The 25,026-nt window shown below is 42.6% G+C and overlaps 3 protein-coding genes across 5 annotated transcripts; all 3 read right to left on the bottom strand.

Annotated features, from left to right (window-relative positions):
* Positions 1 to 432: 432 nt before the first annotated feature.
* LOC121615513 (acyl-coenzyme A thioesterase 5-like) lies at positions 433 to 3,898 on the bottom strand. Its single transcript, XM_041949886.1, has 4 exons — positions 3,826 to 3,898; positions 2,621 to 3,097; positions 1,798 to 2,000; positions 433 to 1,442 (listed from the first exon to the last, which is right to left on the bottom strand). Exons 2-4 carry the CDS (start codon positions 3,075 to 3,077, stop codon positions 834 to 836), a joined length of 1,269 nt encoding a protein of 422 aa, XP_041805820.1. The 5' UTR covers positions 3,078 to 3,097; positions 3,826 to 3,898; the 3' UTR covers positions 433 to 833.
* An 8,266-nt stretch (positions 3,899 to 12,164) lies between these two features.
* Positions 12,165 to 16,303, bottom strand: LOC121615515 (acyl-coenzyme A thioesterase 5-like). Its single transcript, XM_041949891.1, has 4 exons — positions 16,061 to 16,303; positions 14,749 to 15,231; positions 14,358 to 14,545; positions 12,165 to 13,474 (listed from the first exon to the last, which is right to left on the bottom strand). Exons 2-4 carry the CDS (start codon positions 15,203 to 15,205, stop codon positions 12,866 to 12,868), a joined length of 1,254 nt encoding a protein of 417 aa, XP_041805825.1. The 5' UTR covers positions 15,206 to 15,231; positions 16,061 to 16,303; the 3' UTR covers positions 12,165 to 12,865.
* A 450-nt stretch (positions 16,304 to 16,753) lies between these two features.
* LOC121615514 (acyl-coenzyme A thioesterase 5-like) lies at positions 16,754 to 20,400 on the bottom strand. Of its 3 annotated transcripts, none has more exons than XM_041949889.1 (4): positions 20,311 to 20,400; positions 18,781 to 19,263; positions 18,066 to 18,268; positions 16,754 to 17,710 (listed from the first exon to the last, which is right to left on the bottom strand). In XM_041949889.1, the coding sequence occupies exons 2-4, from the start codon at positions 19,235 to 19,237 to the stop codon at positions 17,102 to 17,104; spliced, it is 1,269 nt and encodes a 422-aa protein (XP_041805823.1). In that variant the 5' UTR covers positions 19,238 to 19,263; positions 20,311 to 20,400; the 3' UTR covers positions 16,754 to 17,101. The 3 variants fall into 3 exon arrangements, with proteins under 3 accessions (XP_041805823.1, XP_041805821.1, XP_041805824.1); XM_041949887.1 differs by lacking the exon at positions 20,311 to 20,400 and adding an exon at positions 20,083 to 20,265; XM_041949890.1 differs by lacking the exon at positions 20,311 to 20,400 and having other exon boundaries at positions 18,781 to 19,289.
* Positions 20,401 to 25,026: the final 4,626 nt, after the last annotated feature.

The following is a 25,026-nucleotide window of genomic DNA, read 5'->3' as shown; positions in this document are numbered from 1 at the left end:
CAAAATTAAGGTTTACTTTGAAGACATTTTTTTTACATTCTAACTGTCTGACTGGCTCATAAAATATGACGATAATGAAAATATGACATAATGTAAACTGAGTATTGTCACACTTTATTCTTCAAGTATATTTAGTTGCTAATATATCTGTCCTTTTGAATGCATGATTTTTACTTGGGATGGAGGATTTTTAAGTTGTGGAATTGGTACTTTTACTTTAGTAAAGGATATGACTACTTCTTTCACCGCTGCAAGAAATGTTGGTGGTGCCAGGTCTAGTATGATTTGATTATCAAACTTGCACTGTGCTGCACCACGATTACTGGTTTATCTTCAAATCACTGAATTGTGACGGATTTTGAAGGAAGGATGAGAATAACAAATGTTTGACATTCCTCTAGTCAAAATGGCCACAACAGAAAAGTAAAGGGAAAAAGTTTCATGTCATCTATTTATTTTTTAAGAACAACATATATTGACCAACACTCCTCAGCCAGCTGGATAATTTTTGACTTAAATTTACAGACATAAGACAAGACGCCACAAGGACAGCAACAGCAACAAAATATGCAATTAAATAGTCCCTGTCAAATCATGGCTGTCTTTTAAGCCTTCTTGTCATAATATGGAATGGCACACGTGAGGTAAACTGCACTGTGTGGCTGTCACTTCCAGGAAACCTCCAACACTTTTTTTATACTTGACAGACATGATTTGTCACTGTAAAAACAAAGAAATCTGAAGTAATTTTCCATAATTCCTGAGCAGTCCGAACAAATACAGACAGAGATTTTAGCCATTCTTCACTGTTGTTTGTCCGACTGTAATCGTATCTATAACTTGGCTTTATTCTGTGTAGCATCGCAGCTCAGGTGAGTTCTGAAAAACTCTTGGATCTTCTTCCACACGTGGACTTCAGCTGCGGCGTGGGATCTGGGCTCACCCCCCCACAGGACTGGTTTACCCGCAATCCCATGGAAACTGGAGGGGCAGTAGGGTCCATAAGGTGGCTCCAGGTAATGCCCTGCTCCAGGGTAACACACACTCTCAAAGTTCTCCTTCCCATGCCGCTTCAGTCTCTCCACCATCACGTCCATGTAAGCCTTGCTGTCCCAGTTGAGGTCGTCCTCTGAGGCCACAAAGAGGAAACGTCCCTTGGCTTGTTCAATGGGGATAAGGCTGCCCTTGTTCTCCTCCATCAGCGGATTCTGCAATACATTTTTGGTCATAATGGCCCCTGACTCAGTGGGAATAATCTTAGTAAAGTCAAACATTAAGGCAGGCAGGATTTGGCTCCTCTTGTAGTAGAGGGGGAGTGCTGTGTTGGAACAGCAGCCATTGATCCACACTGTGGCCCCAACACCTGGCAGGTAAGAAGCCACTGAAAGAGCAAGATCTCCACTTTTTGACAGTGATATCACACCAACTCTATTATTGCTGACCTGAAAAAACAAAGAAAATTACACAACACAGATTTTATCTGGTGTAGATGAACATGAATTGCTCTTCATCATATGTTTGTGTCTGTAAAAGGTCATTTTTGGACTGTTAATATTTTTGAGACATTTCACCCAGAAAAGCTGTACGATGCACAAAAACTGTTGGGTTTTACATTCACAGTTAGCAACTGTCATTTATGTGGCTGAACACACAAGAGAAGAGTGCCATCGATCTAGAGCAAGTCAAACTTTATCAACAGAAATCCTTTTAAAAGCCAATTCTGACCCAAAACTAAACTTTCCAATATTAAAAACAATAAATCATGAAAAGACTCAAATGTGTTCATTATAAACTCACCTGATCTTGTCTTCTCAAAAACTCTATTGCCTCCTCAAAATAATCCAGATGGACCTCTCTGATGTTCTTCGGCATGTCATCGTGGCCATACAGAGCTACAGTCAGAACCACAAATCCTCGACTGGCCAGCAGAGACGCCCTTTTCTCCGACAGACCTCCACCGAAAGTGTACAGATCCAACACAGCAGGGAAAGGTCCTCCTCCTGGATCCAAAGGCTCATTATAAATAACTCTGCATTTCATATGTTTTTTAGTATTTGTTACTGAATGGTTCATGTATTCATACACTTAATATTCACCACTGCTTCTACTATTTCCTGTTTTATGTTCCTTCTATGTGTTTTTTATGTGAAGCACTTGGTGCATGTGATTTGTTTGTTGTAAAACACATTGAGCTGCAAACACTGTATATGAGGTGCTGTATAAAAAAGTTTATTATTATTATTACGATTAATATTATTCCCAAACACGTGTAAGCACAGATCCCAGAGCCTGAGCATGCTCACTGAAGTCTGCCTGATGTGAAGCTTTCTTCTATTGATTAAAGCTGCAGAGTTGTATCAGAATGAACTACAGGCTTCATGGTAACTTTATTGAAAGAATACAGGAAATTTGTCTGCGAATGGGCTGATGTGTTTTTGGATGACAGTGATTTTCTGTGGTGTGAGATTTATCAGCCTGTGGATCAGCAAATTATTGATAAAGATGAATTAATTGTTCACTTCAGAGGGTTGGTGACTGCTGACCATAAAATAATGTCAGCATCATCCTCTAAATTTAATGACTGAAAGATGTAAAGCATGACTAAGACAAAACCACCTACCTGGGGGAGTAAACAGGACTCCCCGAATGTTTCCCTCTTTGACTGGGACCCGTCTGACTCCATCTCCCATCAGAACCCTCTCATTGGTCGCCTCTGCCAGCATCCTGCCCTCACCTTCATCCTCGTGCACAGAGAATTTCACCACGTGGGGGTTCAGTGAATTGGTTTTTTGAAACCTTTTGTGTGGTCTGTCTGCCCTCATCGACCACAGCAGACCCGTGGGTTCAACCCCAACATAGCTCCCACCGAGTGAGGGGTCTCTGTCCAGGTCGATCTCCCCGCTCCCATCGGCCCTGTAGGTGGCCGAGGAGCTGAACACCACCCCCTTCTCGTCAGTCGATCTGGCTCTCATGGTGACCGCCTGTCTCGACCTCAGCCCGGCCACCTTCACCTGAACGGGCTCATCATACAAGCATCTGGCGCTTGGCAGCAGCCTCAGTCTCACTTGGGAGGACATCTCTTCTCAAACCCCTTTGACTGGAACAAAGTAAACAGGACAGTCACCTTTTTCAGCCAATGTGACACAGAAGACACTAAATCTACCAGCGTCAGTCCTCACACTGTAGTGCATCTGATACAGAGCTTCACTATTTGAAGCATTTTGTTTCATCTGTGCCGTCAATGTGTCAGGAAACAGAAACTAAAGGTCCAGTGAGACAAATGAACTAAAGTAAAACACAAACAAAAACATGAATATATACCAACACAAACTGATTCACAGTTTTGTGCTGATACAGACTCGAGCAGTTTCATTGTCGATGTGACGTATAGGTAAGTAGATCTGTTAAAACACCTGCACAGGTCACTCAAAGTGATGACCGAGCTGTTTGTTTTCCCATCAAGGAACTCTATAGAGGTTACACATTAGCTATGGACCTGTGAGCAGTTTGATCTGCAGCGCAAATTTTCCGATTTAAACGTTCGTCAATTCACAAGCGACAACTCTCCGCTGCTCAAGTTTGTTTCAGCATTTTACCGCAATGAAGGTCACTGTTTATTGCAATAGCTGTGGAGCTGCAGAATGTGTCCATTTTGAAAAGAAGTTTCACAGAGGAAGGAAAGCTGAAACCGCTCGATCACAGGACACGAAGTGAGATCTAAGTCTTGTTCCGTGATTTGATCTGAACCAGAAGCTTTTCCTGTTTAAGATAAATGTCGAACTGTATGTTGAGTACTGAGATTTCGGAGAAAATAGTGTTACCAACCTGTGATGTGAACCTCGTGCCGTCCTGGTTTGAAAACTGTTGAAAACATTCGTTGGTGTTGTTGAATGAAGCTATGTGCAGTTCGACATTCTGGCCTGCAGAGGGCGCTCATCAGTCTGTCTGTGTCACACTTTCAGTGGATTTTACACAGCTGAGACCTGAAGATACAAATCATGGTGGAAAGTAACAAGTATAGCACTGAAGCACAATTTTGAGGTTGTTGAACTTGAGTATTTTCATTATGTGCTACTTTATATGGAGTTATTGTACTTTTATGCTACAGATACAGTTACAGTTACTTTGAAGATGAATCTTTTACATTCAAACTGTACAACTGGCTCATAAAATATGACAAACTGTTAATGAGTTAACTTCCTAATAGTGACATAAAGAAGCTAAACTTGGCTCCACTTCAACCTGATGCAACAACAAAATACAGCTTACATGTTCTATAATGTGAATCCAGCAATATAATATAACACTCTGCAAGGGGCCATCATGCAAACTGACCACCATATCTGTACTTAAACATTTGAATGCATGACTTTTACTCACGATGGAGTATTTTTTGGTTGTGTACTCAAAATCAGTAAATGATTTGAACACGTCTTCCACCACTGCAAAACATATGTTGTTGATTGTTGGTACCAGCTCAGGTCTGATTTGATTATCAAACTTGCACTGTGCTGCACAGACATTGTTACTTTATCTTAGATTCACTGAAGTTTGCAGGATTTGGAAGGAAGAAAAAAAAGAGAAAAGAAAAAAACAAAACTCAGTTTTTACTTTTGTGTCGATCAACATGAATTACACTTCATTGACTGCATCTGTAAAAGATCATTCACCCTCAACGGAACTGTAACTGGACTGTTTTTAGCCTCAGGATGTGTTGTGAATGTGGTCTCTGGTATTGTGAATGCTGCTTCACTGTGAGGCTAAAAGCCATTCAAGCCGTTGTTAATGTTATTGGTTACATCTGTCCTTTTCCTGCTATGACAAGTCAAAATGTCTATTGTGAAAAAGGTCTACTATGGCAGTGAAATGTGAGCGGGTATTGCCACAGTATCCTAATAATAAATACTGTTAAACTTTCAGAACAACACACTGTAGGCTGTAATTAAGCTCTGATGAAGATACAACGTGGAGAACCATTTACCTGGGGGAGTACAGGACTCCCCGAATGTTCCCCTCTTTGATGGGGACCCGTCTGACTCCATCTCCCATCAGAACCCTCTCATTGGTCGCCTCTGCCAGCATCCTGCCCTCACCTTCATCCCCGTGCACAGAGAACTTCACCACGTGGGGGTTCAGTGAATTGGTTTTTGAAACCTTTTGTGTGGGCTGTCTGCCCTCATTGATCACAGCAGACCCGTGGGTTCAACCCCAACACAGCTCCCACCGAGTGAGGGGTCTCTGTCCAGGTCGATCTCCCCGCTCCCATCGGCCCTGTAGGTGGCCGAGGAGCTGAACACCACCCCCTTCTCGTCAGTCCATCTGGCTCTCATGGTGACCGCCTGTCTCGACCTCAGCCCGGCCACCTTCACCTGAACGTGCTCATCAAACAAGCATCTGGCGCTCGGCAGCAGACTCAGTCTCACCTGGGAGGACATCTCTTCTCAAACCCCTTTGACTGGAACAAAGTAAACAGGACAGTCACCTTTTTCATCCAATGTGACACAGAAGACACTAAATCTACCAGCGTCAGTCCTCACACTGCAGTGCATCTGATACAGAGCTTCACTATTTTAAGCATTTTTTTCATCTGTGCCGTCAATGTGTCAGGAAACAGAAACTAAAGGTCCAGTGAGACAAATGAACTAAAGTAAAACAAAAACAAAAAACAAATGAAACATTAATATTTACCAACACAAACATAAACTGATTCACAGTTTTGTGCTGATACAGACTCGAGCAGTTTCATTGTCCAGGATGTGACGTATATGTAAGTAGATCTGTTAAAACACCTGTACAGGTAACTCAAAGTGATGACAAGCTGTTTGTTTCCCCTCAAGGAACTCTATAGAGGTTACACATTAGCTATGGACCTGTGAGCAGTTTGATCTGCAGCGCACTGTGGCCACATGTCTCCAGGAGACATTTTATCCATTGATGGATATTTGGGTCATATTCCTATACTTTGATAAGTTTGATTACACACATATATTCTGCTAATAGTTTGATTACATGCATATGCGTACATTAATGATAGTTGGATCCCAAATATCCATCACCATACACACAAACAGAACAAATGAGATACTTCAGTCTGAAAAAGATAATACCAGCATATTTACGCAACCAAACTCCATTCAAAATTTGCCGATTTAAACCTTCGTCAATTCACAAGCGACAATTCTCTGATGCTAGAGACACTTTGCTAATCCCCAGCTGGGGAAAGTTTTGGTCAACATTTTACTGTCATGAAGGTCACAGTTTATTGCAATATCTGTGAAGCTGCAGAATGTGTCCATGTTGAAAAAAGGTTTCACAGAGGAAGGAAAGCTGAAACCGCTCCATCACAGGACACGAAGTGAGATCCAAGTCCTGTTCTGTGATTTGATCTGAACCAGAAGCTTTTTGTGAGTCTGACAAAAGCTGAACTGTAAGATGGGTACTGAGATTCATCTGATACATCTAAAATATATGAATAAATAAAGAAATAATAGTGTTACCAACCTATGACGTGAACCTCGTGCAGTCCTGGTTTGAACACTGTTGAAAACATCAGCTGGTTTTTTTGAATGAGGTCCTGTGCAGTTCAATACTCTGGCCTGCAGAGGGCCTGAAGATACAAATCATGGTGGAAAGTCACAACTATAGTACTTAAGCACAATTTGAGGTTGTTGAACTTGAGTATTTTCATTATGTGCTACTTTATATGGTCAGGCTTGTTGCTCGTGTCTAATGGACTCTGTCATCAATACACAAAGGGGGAAATGTGGGAAATATTTTAACCTCGTCATTCTTCTTCATATACACATGATCAAGCGTCATCTCCATTTTTTTAATGTCATGTTGTCTGTAACTGAGTGGCGCTGGAATGTGCTTCTTGTCGAAGCTAAACCAGGCCATTGACAAACAGTGATGGGAGTGTATTGGGTTCAAGCTCCACACTAAGATTATGTATTATTACTATTATTTATGATTGACATTAATCATCAGCTCAAGCTGTTAACAGAGTACAAATGTCATCAAATGTCAAAAAAAGAGAACATGAGATACTTAAGGCTCAAAACTGAAACAAAATCCCTTTTCAATGTTGAAACTGAGCCTACTGATCTTGTATGCCCTCCATGTAAAGGCCTGCAACACCAAAAAACAAGCATCTGGCGCTCGGCAGCAGCCTCAGTCTCACTTGGGAGGACATCTCTTCTCAAACTGAGGACCCTTTGACTGGAACAAAGTAAACAGGACAGTCACCTTTTTCAGCCAATGTGACACAGAAGACACTAAATCTACCAGCGTCAGTCCTCACACTGTAGTGCATCTGATACAGTGCTTCACTATTTGAAGCATTTTGTTTCATTCATCCTCCCAGCAAAGTAACAAGTAATTCTGAATATGCATTGACAGTAGAATATAATTCAGTTTGCATCTGTCACAGCTCCGGCCTTGTTCCCCTGCGTTTCCTTATGTTTTCCTGTCCCTGGCCAGCGACACAGTGATGGGAGTGTGCTGTGTTCAAGCTCCATACTAGGAGGAGTTTAGTTATATATATTTAGTTAGAGTTAGTATAACTTTGTGTGGCTTTAGTTAATAACTGACATTAGTAATCAGCTTAAACTGTTTAAAGTGTAGTAATATGAGAAGCTTGAACCTCAAAACGGAAACAAAATCCCTTTGCAAAGAGAAACTGAGCCTCCTGCTTTTGTGTGCCCTAAACGTAAACACCTGCAACACCAAATTTAGTTCAAAATTTGGCAATTTAAACTAAACTTCATCAGCAAGCAATAACATAGCCTACAGTTTCACAAGGCAATGAAATATAATTAATTCATGGGTCGTTCTGGTAAGTTCGTCATTGAGGAGTCACCAGATAAAATATGTCAATAAAGCCGAAAAAATAAAAAATATTCTCGGCGACAGGTTATCATAGTGAAAGGGGGGCAAACTCGTCACAGGTCAAATTTCCGATGTTAAACTTTGTTTCAGCTTCTTTACGCAGTGGAGGTCACCATTTAGCTTGTTCCAGTTAAAATGTAACATTGTGTCAATGCTTCAGTGCTCAAAGACGTTTGACAAAGGCAGGAAAGCTGAAACTGAAGCTTGACCACAGGACACAAAGTGCGACGTCACACCTGTTCTGTGATTTAATCACAACCAGAATCACCTTTTAGTGAGTCTGATAAATGTCGAACTGTACACTGGGTACTGAGATTGATCAGATGTACAACAAAATATTAGTTCATGAATGAAAATAACAGAAACACTTAATAGCGTTGCCAACCTGTGATGTGAACCTCGTGCCGTCCTGGTTTGAAAACTGTTCAAAACATCAGCTGGTTTTATTGAATGAAGCTCTGTGCAGTTCGACACTTCAGTCTGCAGAGGGCGCTCATCAATCTATCTGTGTTTCACTGAACTCGAGTATTTTTTATTATGTGCTACTTTATATGGAGTATTGTATTTTTTATGCTACAGCTACAGTTACTTTGAAGATGAATCTTTTTCATTCAAACTGTACAACTGGCTCATAAAATATGACATGATTGTAAATGAGTTAACTTCCCAATAGTGACATCAGGGAGCTAAACTTGGCCCCCCTTCAACCTGATGCAACAACAAAATACAGCTTCCATGTTAATGCTTCTATACTATGAATCCAACAACATGTGAGGGATTATGTATAGTGAGCAGGTTCCTACCTGATAATGTACAGTGAGCAGGTAGGAACCTATATACCACTTTACATTATCCCGCTTTGAACACGGCTTCCTACTAAAGCATTTAATAAAGTGACACAAACTGTGATTTAAACACATTTTATTGATTTAAAATGAGCCGACTCTCATCTCTTTTGCTGGGGACATGTCATTCTCCAGCCACGTGTTTGGTCCTCTCCAAACAAAGTCAAAGTAATGTCCTTAAAATGCTTCATATTTTGCCACTCAAATCAGCTGGAAATCAGTTGTTGAGCTTGGTAAATGAACGAATTGCCCCTTTAGTCTATGACTGTTAGGAATACCTGAGCAGCCGCTCGTCTATCGAGAAATAAACATTTTGACGATTGACCAATCAGAATCAAGCATTTAAGTGTACTTAAACATCTGAATACAGGACTTTTACTCACGATGGAGTATTTTTAAGTTGTGGAATTGCTGTTGTTACTTCAGGGAAGGATATGAATACTTTTTCCACCACTGCAAAATATATATTTTAAATTGTTGGTACCAGGTCTCGACTGATTCAATGATTAAACTTGCACTGTGCTGCACCACGATTGTTGGTTTATCTTAGATTCGCTGAAGTGTGCAGGATTTGGAAGGAAGGATGAGAGTAAATAATTATTTCTGACATTTTTCTGGTCAAAACATGAAGAACGCAACAGAGAAGTAAAGGCTGAAACATTTCATGTCATTTCTTTATTTATAAGCATTAACGCATTCACCAACACTGTGGCCTCCACACCTGGCAGGCAGAGCGAGATCTCCACACGGTACTGCCTTCCTGAAAAAACAAACAAAATTACAGAACTCAGATTCTCTCTTTTGTAGATCAACATGAATGACACTTCGCTGGTGTTGTGTTTGTGCAATACTCAAGCATTCAGGCGATCTGCAATACTTTGCCTCTTTCTCTCAATGTTTTATGGCAGTGGCGGTGATTCCTTTTTTTTAAATTTGGTCTTTGACCTCTTCATATGCCTTCATAATTATCTCCTGCTCCGACGGGGAGAAGTATGATGCACGAGATGCCATGGTGAATCAGTGAATCCGTGATTGATTGCTGGCCCTATTTGAGGAGCTGTGTGCTGCAACTTATCCAGGATTGGTTTCACCTGGCTTGATGATCCGTGTCTACTTATCCTGGCTTGGCGTTTGTGCAACCAGTTAAGCCTGAACTCTGTTGTTTTGGATTGGTTGAGCCAGGCTCCATAATTTATCCTGGATGTCTGATTCCTACTTTTGTGCAACAGGCCCCAGGACTCAGACGCAGAGATTTCACACACAGAGATTTATTCAGGCAACCAAGTAACCGCTTCGCTTCGTGCCAAACAAACAGGCTATGAAACATACACTAGAATGAGTACAGGGAATCACTAACAAGAAATATATAAGTACGAGAATAAATAAGATAACAGAAAATGCTCTGAATGAGGCTAATAAACAATTCTCTACGGCTATGAAATAAGAAAACAAAAACGCTCTTGAAGGAGGAAGAAAACACTGGCTATGAAAAGATAAACTGAGCAACAAAATGACTCAAATTAGAAAAACTACCAAAACAAAATACACTCCTTAAAAAGTGGAGGAACAGGAATCTAACAAAACAATCAAACAGAAAATCACTCTTAATCGAGGAAAACAAATTGGCTAAGCTATGAATATGAAAAGGAAAGCAGAAAACTAGGTTATCAAAGTTACAAACAAAACACACTCACGAAGAGGAACAAAGGCGTACGAGAATTAACGCTGTGGCAATGGCAATGGACAAAACGGGCTCGGGTGAATCGACCTTCGGACAAAGACACACTGGCACAAGACAAGGGAGATGCAGACTATTTAACACATGGAGGGTAATCAGGAACAGGTGGAGACAACAGGTGATCAGGGCGGACACACAGGACGCATGAGGAAGGGCATGTGCTCTGAAACGAGAGGAGAGTTAGACCTTCAAAATAAAACAGGAAATGACAAGACAAAACACCAAGACGAGAGAGACCTCACCACGGTGTGACAAGCTAACTGGCTGTTCTGTTATTGGACGTCTGTGCTAGTCACAGTTTGTCCATAACGAACACCAAGTTCAAGCATAAGGGTGCCCAGCAGTGCACGTGGCACCAGGACACTCTAGGCCAGAGGTCAATGATCGACTTCCTGGTCGCGTCATCTGACCTTCAGCCGTATGTCTTGGACAGTCGGGTGAAGAGAGGGGCTGAGCTGTCAACTGATCACCACCTGGTGGTGAGTTGGATCCGCTGGCGGAGGAGAAAGCTGGACAGACTTGGCAGGCCAAAACGGGTAGTGAGGGTCTGCTGGGAACGTCTGGTGGAACCCTCTGTCAGAGCGGTTTTCAACTCGCACCTCCGGGAGAGCTTTGACCAGATCCCGAGGGAGGTTAGAGACATTGAGTCCGAATGGACCATGTTCTCCACCTCCACTGTTGACGCAGCTGTTCGGAGCTGTGGCCGTAAGGTCTCTGGTGCCTGTCGTGGCGGCAATCCCTGAACTCAGTGTTGGACACTGGAAGTAAGGGATGCCATCAAGCTGAAGAAGGAGTCCTATCGAGCGTGGTTGGTTTGTGGTACTCCTGAGGCAGCTGAGGGGTACCGGCAGGTCAAGCGTGCAGCGGCCTGGGCGGTTGTGGAAGCAAAAATTCAGGTATGGGAAAAGTTCAGAGAGGCCATGGAGGAGGATTATCGGTCGGCCACAAAGATATTCTGGCAACCCGTCCAGTGCCTCAGAAGGGGGAAGCAGTACCCTGCCAATACTGTTTACAGTGGAGGTGGGGCGCTGTTGACTTCCACTGGGGATATTGGGTGGTGGAAAGAATACTTTGAGGATCCCCTCAATCCCATTGCCACGCCTTCTGTAGAGGAAGCAGGGGCTGGGGACCCAGAGGTTGGCTCATCCATCACTCAGGCTGAGGTCACCGAGGTAGTTCGGAAGCTCCTCTGTGGCAAGGCACCGGGGGTGGATGAGAGCCGCCCTGAGTACCTCAAGTCTTTGGATGTTGCTGGGCTTGGCTGACATGCCTCTGCAACATTGCATGGCAGTTGGGGACAGTGCCCCAGGACAGTTTGCCCAACCAGTCCACATGTGTTTTGTGGACTTAGAGAAGGTATTCGACCGTGTCCCTCATGGCATTCTGTGGGAGGTGCTTTGGGAGCATGGAGTCCGGGGCCCTTTACTACGGGCCGTCCAGTCCCTGTATGACCGGAGCAGGAGCTTGGTTTGCATTGGCAGCAGTAAGTCAGACTTGTTCCCAGTGCATGTTGGACTCGACAGGGCTGCCCTTTGTTACCGGTTCTGTTCATTACTTTTATGGACAGAATTTCTAGGCGCAGCCAAGGGCCGGAGGGAGTTTGGGGACCACAGGATCTCATCTCTGCTTTTTGGGTCATGACCGAAAGAACGAGATCTCGGACACAAGCAGCAGACATGAGTTTCCTCCGCAGGGTGGCGGGGCGCTCCCTTAGAGATAGGGTGAGGAGCTCTGTCACTCTGGAGGAGCTCAGAGCAGAGCTGCTGCTCCTCCACGTCGAGAGGAGACAGCTGAGGGGGCTCGGGCATCTATATCGGATGCCTCCTAGACGCCTTCCTGGGAGGGTGTTCCGGGCATGCCCAGGACAGGCTGGAGGGATTACGTCGCTCGGCTGGCCTGGGAATGCCTCGGGGTCTGGAGGAAGTCTCTGGGGAGAGGGAAGTCTGGGCATCCCTGCTTAGACTGCTGCCCCTACGACCCGGCCCCGGATAAGCGGAAGTAAATGGATGGATGGATGGATGTTTCCACCATTTTCCGACTCCGCTCCAACTGACAGCAGACAGTTAAAAAGCCATTTTTCCAATGTTTTTCTGTCATTTTTTTGCATTTTTCACCCTTGTGAACAATAACTTTTGGAACTGAATAAAACTCTGCTTGGTATCTTGGTTTGACCCATTTACCCAAACGTAAACGATTCAAAACATCAGCATTAGCGTGTGTTATTGCACTTCCTATGCAGAAAATCACTTACTGTCCTCCATCTGCAGTTCACACCACAACAAAAGGGTGACATGACGTCAAATGCAAACAACCTATTGCAAAACATTCAGCTTCATCGATAATTATCTTTGGTAAACTGCCATTGGTTGTTACTTTCTTGTCAACCTACTTGTATCTATAACTTGGCTTCAGTCTGTGTGGCATCGCAGCTCAGGTGAGTTCTGAAGAACTCCTGGATCTTCTTCCACAGGTGGACTTCAGCTGCTGCATGAGCCTTGGGCTCACCTCCCCACAACACTGGAAAGCTGAACACCCCATGCCTGGATGAGGGGCAGTGTGGCCCGTACGGTGGCTCCAGTAAGTGTCCAGCTCTTGGGTAATACACACTCTCAAAGTTCTCCTTCCCATGACGCTTAAGTCTCTCCATCATCTCGTCTGCATAACCTTTGCTGTCCCAGTTCAGGTCGTCCTCTGAAGCCACAAAGAGGAAACGTCCTTCTGCTCGTTCAATGGGGACCAGGCTGCCTTTGTTCTCCTCTGCCAGGGGATCTTTAACACCATACTTGCAGATAGCAGCTCCTGACTCAGTGGGAATCACCTTGTCAAAGTTGAACAGTAGCGGTGAAAGGATTTGGTGTTTCTTATAGTAGAGGGGGAGGGCAACATTGGCGCTGCAGCCGTTGATCCACACGACGGCCTCAACACCTGGCACAAAAGCAGCAAGTGAGAGCGCAACATCTGCTCCCTTTGATTGTGCTATTACACCAACTCCTTTACTGCCCACCTGTGAAGAAAAATTAGAGCTGATAAAATCTGTAGAAACACACAGAGCTGAGGAACTGGGCTGTGAAGGAGAGTCAGAAAACTGGATGAAATGTCTCCTCAAGCATGGAGGCTCAAGGAGCTTACAAAAAATGATTTTCCTGTGTTGTCACATATTTGTGTGACCTCGAGTTCACAACTTGATCGCAAAATAATCAGGATCAGAATCTGTCATGGTTCTGAGTGTTAGTTTAGTTCCCTTTTTATGTTGACAGGTTACCTCATGTTTCATTTTTTACTTTCTGTGTAATCATCTGATTGTTTTCAACTGTGCCTTGTTAGTCTTCCCTATCAGTGTATTAAAGTCCACATGTTACCCTCAGTCTCTGCCAGTTTGTCCCTTGTACACACTGTCACAAGTTCCAGCCTTTTCACCAATGTTTCCCTGTATTTCTTGTGTGTTTGTGACTTTTGATTCGTTTGTTACCCTGGACTTAGCTTGTTCTTTGGATTTTTGAACTCCACTTTTTGTTTAGTCTGCATTTGGGTTTGGCTTCTCGTTCCTCGATGATACAATTACAACAGAATCGGCTTTATTGGCCAAGAATGTGTGCACATACAAGTAATTAAACATTCAACAACACGAAAGGTACTTGCACAGAAAGGAAGACACAGCTCAACAAGGATGAAAAAGAGAAAAAAAAAAAGACTGAGCAATACGTGGTGTAAAAACGTAAACAATAAACAATATTTACAAAGAATTTTACAATGTGCAGGGAGTCAGTTGACTGTAAGCTATTAATGTACATGAATAAGAACCAAAGCAGGACTGGCTTCCCACCAAATGTCTCAAAACAAAAGGTCTGTACCTTTGTGCTGCCGTGTTTCAAAGTTCAACAACTCACCTGAGGTTGTCGTTGTAAGAAATCCTTTGCTTCTTCAAAGCGGTCCAGATGTATCTCTTTGACGTTGTCAGGCTTGTCAGTGTACACCCCCACAGCCAGAACCACAAAACCCTTGTTGGCCAGCAGACAGGCTCTTTTCTCTGACATTAAGGTGCACAGATCCAACACAGCAGGAAATGGACCGTCTCCTGGAGCATCGACATACGAGTCAGTGTCAACAGTAGATCACATAAAAATCACAGAGCAACTCTGAGCAAGGAAGGGACAGAAACCTTTACCTTGTTGCTGGGTTTGACACTTTTTTTTAACTTGTTATTGGTTGTTCAGTTTCATCACTAGGATCAACTTTTTGTACAAGAGAGCTTTCTGAGTACTTGATAGAACCACCTACCTGGGGGAGTAAACAGGACTCCCTGAATGTTCCCCTCTTTGACGGGGACTCGTCTGACTCCATCTCCCATCAGAACCCTCTCATTGGTCGCCTCTGCCAGACTCCTGCCCTCACCTTCATCCTCGTGCACAGAGAACTTCACCACATGTGGCTGCAGTGCTTTATTCTTGTGTAAGAACCTGTGTGGGGTGTCTGCCCTCATCGACCACAGCAGACCCATGGGTTCAACTCCAACATAGCTCCCACCAAGTGAGGGGTGTCTGTCCAGGTCGATCTCCCCGCTCCCATCGGCCCTGTAGGTGGCCGAGGAGCTGAACACCACCCCCTTCTCGTCAGTCGATCTGGCTCTTACGGTGACCACCTGTCTCGACCTCAGCCCGGCCACCTTCACCTGAACAGACTCATCAAACAAGCATCTGGCGCTCGGCAGCAGACTCAGTCTCACCTGGGAGGACATCTCTTCTCAAACTGAGGACCCTTTGACTGGAACAAAGCAAACAGGACAGTCACCTTTTTCAGCCAATGTGACACAGAAGACACTAAATCTACCAGCGTCAGTCCTCACACTGTTGTGCATCTGATACAGAGCTTCACTATTTGAAGCATTTTGTTTCATTCATCCTCCCAGCAAAGGAACAACCATGTCACTGTGTTAGGAAAGAGAGAAATGAAACAAAATGATAGAAATTAACTAAATTGAAAAAACACCACCAACTAATCACCAAATATTTACAACAAAAAGATAAATTCTAAATAATAATAATGGTAGTAAAAAGCAGGCTATTCTCGGCAAAAGGTCATCAATGTTTAAGGGGGGCAAACTGGTCACAGGTCAAATTTCTGATGTTAAACTTTGTTTCAGCTTCTTCACACAACGGAGGTCACCATTTCAAAGTCAAAGTCAGCTTTATTGTCAATTCTGTCGTATGTACAGGACAAACAGAGAATCGAAATTGCGTTACTCTCAAGATCTGTGACAAGACATATATTATAAAGAAATAAATAAAAACTGTACAATCTAAACAATGACACATTTAGAGAATTTAGTTGTGCATTAGCTTGTTCCAGTTAAAATGTAACATTGTGTCAATGCTCAAAGACGTTTTACAGAGGCAGGGATGCTGAAACTGAAGCTTGACCACAGGACACAAAGTGCAACGTCACACCTGTTCTGTGATTTAATCACAACCAGAATCACCTTTTAGTGAGTCTGATAATGTCGAACTGTACACTGGGTACTGAGATTGATCAGATGTGCAAAAAATAAATCAGTTAATGAAAAAATAAATTAATAAATAATAGTGTTACCAACCTGTGATGTGAACCTCGTGCTGTCCTGGTCTGAAAACTGTTGAAAACATCAGCTGGTTTTATTGGATGAGGCTCTGTGCAGTTTGACGCTCTGGCCTGCAGAGGGCGCTCATCAGTCTGTCTGTGTTTCACACTTTCAGTGGATTTTACACAGCTGAGACCTGAAGATTCAAATCATGGTGGAAGGTGAAAAGTATAGTACTGAAGCACAATTTTAAGGTTTACTTTGAAGACATTTTTTTTACATTCTAACTGTCTGACTGGCTCATAAAATATGACGATAATGAAAATATGACATAGTGTAAACTGAGTATTGTCACACTTTATTCTTCAAGTATATTTAGTTGCTAATATATCTGTCCTTTTGAATGCATGATTTTTACTTGGGATGGAGGATTTTTAAGTTGTGGAATTGGTACTTTTACTTTAGTAAAGGATATGACTACTTCTTTCACCGCTGCAAGAAATGTTGGTGGTGCCAGGTCTAGTATGATTTGATTGTCAAACTTGCACTGTGCTGCACCACAATTACTGGTTTATCTTCAAATCACTGAACTGTGACGGATTTTGAAGGAAGGATGAGAATAACAAATGTTTGACATTCCTCTAGTCAAAATGGCCACAACAGAAAAGTAAAGGGAAAAAGTTTCATGTCATCTATTTATTTTTTAAGAACAACACATATTGACCAACACTCCTCAGCCAGCTGGATAATTTTTAACTTAAATTTACAGACATAAGACAAGACGCCACAAGGACAGCAACAGCAACAAAATATGCAATTAAATAGTCCCTGTCAAATCATGGCTGTCTTTTAAGCCTTCTTGTCATAATATGGAATGGCACACGTGAGGTAAACTGCACTGTGTGGCTGTCACTTCCAGGAAACCTCCAACACTTTTTTTATACTTGACAGACATGATTTGTCACTGTAAAAACAAAGAAATCTGAAGTAATTTTCCATAATTCCTGAGCAGTCCGAACAAATACAGACAGAGATTTTAGCCATTCTTCACTGTTGTTTGTACGACTGTAATCGTATCTATAACTTGGCTTTATTCTGTGTAGCATCACAGCTCAGGTGAGTTCTGAAAAACTCTTGGATCTTCTTCCACATGTGGACTTCAGCTGCGGCGTGGGATCTGGGCTCACCCCCCCACAGGACTGGTGTACCCACAATCCCATGGAAACTGGAGGGGCAGTAGGGTCCATAAGGTGGCTCCAGGTAATGCCCTGCTCCAGGGTAACACACACTCTCAAAGTTCTCCTTCTCATGCCACTTCAGTCTCTCCACCATCACGTCCATGTAAGCCTTGCTGTCCCAGTTGAGGTCGTCCTCTGAGGCCACAAAGAGGAAACGTCCCTTGGCTTGTTCAATGGGGATAAGGCTGCCCTTGTTCTCCTCTGTCAGTGGATTATACAATACATTTTTGGCAATGAAGGCCCCTGACTCAGTGGGAATAATCTTAGTAAAGTCAAACATTAAGGCTGGCAGGATTTGGCTCCTCTTGTAGTAGAGGGGGAGTGCTGTGTTGGAACAGCAGCCATTGATCCACACTGTGGCCCCAACACCTGGCAGGAAAGAAGCCACTGAAAGAGCAAGATCTGCACTTTTTGACAGTGATATCACACCAACTCTATTATTGCCGACCTGAAAAAACAAAGAAAATTACACAACACAGATTTTATCTGGTGTAGATGAACATGAATTGCTCTTCATCATATGTTTGTGTCTGTGAAAGGTCGTTTTTGGACTGTTAATATTTTTGAGACATTTCACCCAGAAAAGCTGTACGATGCACAAAAACTGTTGGGTTTTACATTCACAGTTAGCAACTGTCATTTATGTGGCTGAACACACAAGAGAAGAGTGCCATCGATCTAGAGCAAGTCAAACTTTATCAACAGAAATCCTTTTAAAAGCCAATTCTGACCCAAAACTAAACTTTCCAATATTAAAAACAATAAATCATGAAAAGACTCAAATGTGTTCATTATAAACTCACCTGATCTTGTCTTCTCAAAAACTCTATTGCCTCCTCAAAATAATCCAGATGGACCTCTCTGATGTTCTTCGGCATGTCATCGTGGCCATACAGAGCAACAGTCAGAACCACAAATCCTCGACTGGCCAGCAGAGACGCCCTTTTCTCCGACAGACCTCCACCGAAAGTGTACAGATCCAACACAGCAGGGAAAGGTCCTCTTCCTGGATCCAAAGGCTCATTATAAATAACTCTGCATTTCATATGTTTTTTAGCATTTGTTACTGAATGGTTCATGTATTCATACACTTAATATTCACCACTGCTTCTACTATTTCCTGTTTTATGTTCCTTCTATTTGTTTTTTATGTGAAGCACTTGGTGCATGTGATTTCTTTGTTGTAAAACACGTTGAGCTGCAAACCTTGTATATGAGGTGCTGTATAAAAAAGTTTATTATTGTTATTTTTATTATCATTATTATTCCCAAACACGTGTAAGCACAGATCCCAGAGCCTGAGCATGCTCACTGAAGTCTGCCTGATGTGAAGCTTCCTTCTATTGATTAAAGCTGCAGAGTTGTATCAGAATGAACTACAGGCTTCATGGTTACTTTATTGAATACAGGAAATGTGTCAGAGGGTTGGTGACTGCTGACCATAAAATAATGTCAGCATCATCCTCTAAATTTACTGACTGAATGATTTAAAGCATGACAAAGAACAAAACCACCTACCTGGGGGGGAAAACAGGACTCCCCGAATGTTCCCCTCTTTGATGGGGACCCGTCTGACTCCATCTCCCATCAGAACCCTCTCATTGGTCGCCTCTGCCAGCATCCTGCCCTCACCTTCATCCCCGTGCACAGAGAACTTCACCACGTGGGGGTTTAGTGAATTGGTTTTTTGAAACCTTTTGTGTGGGGTGTCTGCCCTCATCGACCACAGCAGACCCGTGGGTTCAACCCCAACATAGCTCCCACCAAGTGAGGGGTCTCTGTCCAGGTCGATCTCCCCGCTCTCATCGGCCCTGTAGGTGGCCGAGGAGCTGAACACCACCCCCTTCTCGTCAGTCGATCTGGCTCTCATGGTGACCGCCTGTCTCGACCTCAGCCCGGCCACCTTCACCTGAATGGGCTCATCATACAAGCATCTGGCGCTCGGCAGCAGACTCAGTCTCACCTGGGAGGACATCTCTTCTCAAACTGAGGACCCTTTGACTGGAACAAAGTAAACAGGACAGTCACCTTTTTCAGCCAATGTGACACAGAAGACACTAAATCTACCAGCGTCAGTCCTCACACTGTAGTGCATCTGATACAGAGCTTCACTATTTGAAGCACTTTGTTTAATCTGTGCCGTCAATGTGACAGGAAGTTAATTTAAACACGATACTTGTGCTCAAAAAGAGGATTCATTCTCAGTGAAGAACCTTGGAGCTCTAATCTGCCTCTATACCTGCCAAAGAGCAGTGATTCCTAACACGTCTCTGGGGGTCATCAGGTGGAAACCTCCCTTCAACAGTGTTTCGCCTACTTAGTCCCACTACACCTCCAGGAGGCTAGGCGGTGAACTCCGGCGTCCCAGAGTCCCCCCCCCCCCCCCATGAATGTAAACATGAATGTTTAGCACAAAAACATAAACCGATTCACAGTTTTGTGATGATACAGACTCGAGCAGTTTCATGTCGATGTGACGTTAATGTAAGTAGATCTGTCATAAGACCTGGACAGGTAACTAAATGCCCTTCATCTCCAAAGAGATGACGAGCTGTTTGTTTACCCATCAAGGAACTCTATAGAGGTTACACGTTAGCTATGGACCTGTGAGCAGTTTGATCTGCAGCACACTGTGGCCACATGTCTCCAGGAGACATTTTATCCATAAATACAAACAGAACAAGTGAGATACTTCAGTCTGAAAAAGATAATCACGGCATATTAGCGCAACCAAACTCCATTCAAAATTTGCCAATTTAAACCTTCGTCAATTAGCAAGCGACAACTCTCCGCTGCTCAAGTTTAGTTTCACCATTTTACCGTCATGAAAGTCACCGCTTAATGCAATAGCTGTGAAGCTGCAGAATATGTCCATGTTGAAAAGACGTTTCACAGAGGAAGGAAAGCTGAAACCGCTCGATCACAGGACACGAAGTGAGATCTAAGTCCTGTTCCGTGATTTGATCTGAACCAGAAGCTTTTCGTGAGTCTGACAAATGTCGAGCTGTATGTTGGGACTGAGATTTCTCAGACAATAGTGTTACCAACCTGTGACGTGAACTTCGTGCCGTCCTGGTTTGAAAACTGTTGAAAACATACGTTGGTGTTGTTGAATGAAGCTCTGTGCAGTTTGACACTCTGGCCTGCAGAGGGCGTTGAACAGTCTGTCTGTGTTTGACACTTTCAGTGGATTTTGCACAGCTGAGACCTGAAGATATAAATCATGGTGGAAAGTCACAAGTACAGTACTGAAGCACAATTTTAAGGTCCTTGAACTTGAGTATTGTCATTATATGCCACTTTATATGGAGTTATTGTACTTTTTATGCGACAGCTACAGTTACATTGAAGATGAATCTTTTACATTCAAACTGTACAACTGGCTCATAAAATATGACAAACTGTTAATGAGTTAACTTCCCAATAGTGACATAAAGAAGCTAAACTTGGCTCCACTTCAACCTGATGCAACAACAAAATACAGCTTACATGTTAATGCTTCTATAATGTGAATCCAACAATATAATATAACACTCTGCAAGGGGCCATCATGCAAACTGACCATTCTCACATTTCATCAAGTATATGAAGCTGCTAATATATCTGTGCTTAAACATTTGAATGCATGACTTTTACTTACAATGGAGTATTTTTAAGTTGTGTACTCAAAATCAGTAAATGATTTGAACACGTCTTCCACCACTGCAAAACATATGTTGTTGATTGTTGGTACCAGCTCAGGTCTGATTTGATTATCAAGCTTGCACTGTGCTGCACAGACATTGTTACTTTATCTTAGATTCACTGAAGTGTGCAGGATTTGGAAGGAAGAAAAAAAAAGAAAAGAAAATGACACAACTCAGATTCTCTCGTGTCGATCAACATGAATTACACTTCATTGACTGCATCTGTAAAAGATCATTCACCCTCAACGGAACTGTAACTGGACTGTTTTTAGCCTCAGGATGTGTTGTGAATGTGGTCTCTGGTATTGTGAATGCTGCTTCACTGTGAGGCTAAAAGCCATTCAAGCCGTTGTTAATGTTATTGGTTACATCTGTCCTTTTCCTGCTATGACAAGTCAAAATGTCTATTGTGAAAAAGGTCTACTATGGCAGTGAAATGTGAGTGGACATTGCGACAGTGTCCTAATAATAAATACTGTTAAACTTTCAGAACAACACACTGTAGGCTGTAATTAAGCTCTGATGAAGATACAACGTGGAGAACCCGTTTACCTGGGGGAGTAAACAGGACTCCATCTCCCATCAGAATCCTCTCATTGGTCGCCTCTGCCAGCATCCTGCCCTCACCTTGCTCCTCGTGCACAGAGAACTTCACCACGTGGGGGTTTAGTGAATTGGTTTTTGAAACCTTTTGTGTGGGCTGTCTGCCCTCATCGACCACAGCAGACCCGTGGGTTCAACCCCAACACAGCTCCCACCGAGTGAGGGGTCTCTGTCCAGGTCGATCTCCCCGCTCCCATCGGCCCTGTAGGTGGCCAAGGAGCTGAACACCACCCCCTTCTCGTCAGTCGATCTGGCTCTCATGGTGACCGCCTGTCTCGACCTCAGCCCGGCCACCTTCACCTGAACGTGCTCATCAAACAAGCATCTGGCGCTCGGCAGCAGCCTCAGTCTCACCTGGGAGGACATCTCTTCTCAAACCCCTTTGACTGGAACAAAGTAAACAGGACAGTCACCTTTTTCATCCAATGTGACACAGAAGACACTAAATCTACCAGCGTCAGTCCTCACACTGCAGTGCATCTGATACAGAGCTTCACTCTTTGAAGCGTTTTGTTTTATCTGTGCCGTCAATGTGTCAGGAAACAGAAACTAAAGGTCCAGTGAGATGAACTAAAGTAAAACAAAAACAAAAAACAAATGAAACATTAATATTTACCAACACAAACATAAACTGATTCACAGTTTTGTGCTGATACAGACTCGAGCAGTTTTATTGTCCAGGATGTGACGTATATGTAAGTAGATCTGTTAAAACACCTGTACAGGTAACTCAAAGTGATGACAAGCTGTTTGTTTCCCCTCAAGGAACTCTATAGAGGTTACACATTAGCTATGGACCTGTGAGCAGTTTGATCTGCAGCGCACTGTGGCCACATGTCTCCAGGAGACATTTTATCCATTGATGGATATTTGGGTCATATTCCTATACTTTGATAAGTTTGATTACACACATATATTCTGCTAATAGTTTGATTACATGCATATGCGTACATTAATGATAGCTGGATCCCAAATATCCATCACCATACACACAAACAGAACAAATGAGATACTTCAGTCTGAAAAAGATAATAACGGCATATTTACGCAACCAAACTCCATTCAAAATTTTCCGATTTAAACCTTCGTCAATTCACAAGCGACAGTTCTCTGATGCTAGAGACACTTTGCTAATCCCCAGCTGGGGAAAGTTTGGGTCAACATTTTACTGTTATGAAGGTCACAGTTTATTGCAATATCTGTGAAGCTGCAGAATGTGTCCATGTTGAAAAAAGGTTTCACAGAGGAAGGAAAGCTGAAACCGCTCCATCACAGGACACGAAGTGAGATCCAAGTCCTGTTCTGTGATTTGATCTGAACCAGAAGCTTTTTGTGAGTCTGACAAAAGCTGAACTGTAAGATGGGTACTGAGATTCATCTGATACATCTAAAATATATGAATAAATAAAGAAATAATAGTGTTACCAACCTATGACGTGAACCTCGTGCCGTCCTGGTTTGAACACTGTTGAAAACATCAGCTGTTTTTTTTTAATAAGGTCCTGTGCAGTTCAATACTCTGGCCTGCAGAGGGCCTGAAGATACAAATCATGGTGGAAAGTCACAACTATAGTACTTAAGCACAATTTGAGGTTGTTGAACTTGAGTATTTTCATTATGTGCTACTTTATATGGTCAGGCTTGTTGCTCGTGCCTAACGGACTCTGTCATCAATACACAAAGGGGGAAATGTGGGAAATATTTTAACCTCTTCATTCTTCTTCATATACAAATGATCAAGCCTCATCTTCATTTTTTTAATGTCATGCAAAAACATAGCCTACAGTTTCACATGGCAATGAAATATGATTAATCGTGGGTTGTTCTGGTAAGTTCGGCATTGAGGAGTCACCAGATAAAATATGTCAATAAAATCAGAAAAAAACTGGTTATACACGTTGAAAGGTCATCAATGTGAAAGGGAGGCAAAATGGTCACAGGTCAAATTTTCGATGTTAAACTTTGTTTCAGCTTCTTCAAGCAATGGAGGTCACTATTTAGCTTGTTCCAGTTAAAATGTAACATTGTGCGAATGCTAAGAGATGTTTTACAGAGGCGGGAAAGCTGAAACTGAAGCTTGACCACAGGACACAAAGTGTGATGTCACATCTGAACACATAAATTAATAAACAAATAAATAAGTGTTACTAACCTGTGATGTGAACCTCGTGCCGTCCTGGTTTGAACACTGTTGAAAACATCAGCTGGTTTTATTGGAGGACACTCTGTGCAGTTTGACACTCTGGCCTGCAGAGGGCGCTCATCAGTCTGTCTGTGTTTCACACTTTCAGTGGATTTTGCACAGCTGAGACCTGAAGATATAAATCATGGTGGAAAGTCACAAGTACAGTACTGAAGCACAATTTTAAGGTCCTTGAACTTGAGTATTTTCATTATGTGCTACTTTATATGGAGTTATTGTACTTTTTATGCGACAGCTACAGTTACTTTGAAGATGAATCTTTTACATTCAAACTGTACAACTGGCTCATAAAAGATGACAAACTGTTAATGAGTTAACTTCCCAATAGTGACATAAAGAAGCTAACCTTGGCTTCACTTCAACCTGATGCAACAACAAAATACAGCTTACATGTTAATGCTTCTATAATGTGAATCCAACAATACAATAATATAACACTCTTCAAAGGGGCCATGACATAAACTGAGTATTATCACATTTTATTCTTCAAGTATATTTAGCTGCTAATGCATGAATTTACTTTGGATGGAGAATTTCTAAGTTGTGGAATTGTTACTTAAGTAAAGGATATGAATACTTCTTCCACCACTGCAAAAAATGTTGATGGTGCCAGGTTTAGTACTATTTGACAATCAAACTTGCACTGTGCTGCATTGCTGGTTTTATCTTAGAATCACTGAATTATGCAGTATTTGGAAGGAAGGATGAGAATAACAAATTTCTGACACTCATCTGGTCGAAACATGAAGAACGCAACAGAAAAGTAAAGGGTAAAATGTTTCATGTCATCTATTTATTTTATAAGGACAACACATATTGACCAACATTTCTTTAGCCAGCTGGATAATTTTTAACTCAAATTTACAGACAAAAGACAAGACGCCACAAGGACAGCAAAAGCAACACAATGTGCAATTAAATAGTCCTTGTCAAATCATGGCTGTATAGTTGTCTGGCTGGCAATGAAATATGATTAATCGTGTGTCGTTCTGGTAAGTTCGGCATTGAGGAGTCACCAGATAAAATATGTCAATAAAGCTGAAAAAATAAAAATTATTCTCGGCGACAGGTTATCAATGTGAAAGGGGGGCAAAGTGGTCACAGGTCAAATTTCCGATGTTAAACTTTGTTTCAGCTTCTTCACGCAGTGGAGGTCGCCATTTAGCTCAGGCATCTCAAACCGGTTCCATAAAGGGCCGCGTGGCTGCAAGTTTTCATTCCAACCAAGGAGGAACACACCAGGCTGGAATCAATTAATCAGCTGATCTCAGT

This window comes from Chelmon rostratus, chromosome 12 (assembly GCF_017976325.1).
Source record: "Chelmon rostratus isolate fCheRos1 chromosome 12, fCheRos1.pri, whole genome shotgun sequence".
In the NCBI taxonomy this organism is placed as follows: Eukaryota; Metazoa; Chordata; class Actinopteri; order Chaetodontiformes; family Chaetodontidae; genus Chelmon; species Chelmon rostratus.
This window is presented reverse-complemented; position numbering and strand designations above follow the sequence as displayed.

What these genes read in the sequence shown, in the direction of transcription:
- LOC121615513 (XM_041949886.1), bottom strand. Translation starts at nt 3,077, where the DNA reads ATGTCCTCCCAAGTGAGACTGAGGCTGCTGCCAAGCGCCAGATGCTTG. An exon ending in AGTCCTGTTTACTCCCCCAG is followed by an intron (nt 2,001 to 2,620) that starts GTAGGTGGTTTT and finishes CTTTGGATCCAG; the next exon opens with GAGGAGGACCTTTCCCTGCT. An exon ending in TTTTGAGAAGACAAGATCAG is followed by an intron (nt 1,443 to 1,797) that starts GTGAGTTTATAA and finishes TTGTTTTTTCAG; the next exon opens with GTCAGCAATAATAGAGTTGG.
- LOC121615515 (XM_041949891.1), bottom strand. Translation starts at nt 15,205, where the DNA reads ATGTCCTCCCAGGTGAGACTGAGTCTGCTGCCGAGCGCCAGATGCTTG. An exon ending in AGTCCTGTTTACTCCCCCAG is followed by an intron (nt 14,546 to 14,748) that starts GTAGGTGGTTCT and finishes TCGATGCTCCAG; the next exon opens with GAGACGGTCCATTTCCTGCT. An exon ending in TCTTACAACGACAACCTCAG is followed by an intron (nt 13,475 to 14,357) that starts GTGAGTTGTTGA and finishes TTTTCTTCACAG; the next exon opens with GTGGGCAGTAAAGGAGTTGG.
- LOC121615514 (XM_041949889.1), bottom strand. Translation starts at nt 19,237, where the DNA reads ATGTCCTCCCAGGTGAGACTGAGTCTGCTGCCGAGCGCCAGATGCTTG. An exon ending in AGTCCTGTTTTCCCCCCCAG is followed by an intron (nt 18,269 to 18,780) that starts GTAGGTGGTTTT and finishes CTTTGGATCCAG; the next exon opens with GAAGAGGACCTTTCCCTGCT. An exon ending in TTTTGAGAAGACAAGATCAG is followed by an intron (nt 17,711 to 18,065) that starts GTGAGTTTATAA and finishes TTGTTTTTTCAG; the next exon opens with GTCGGCAATAATAGAGTTGG.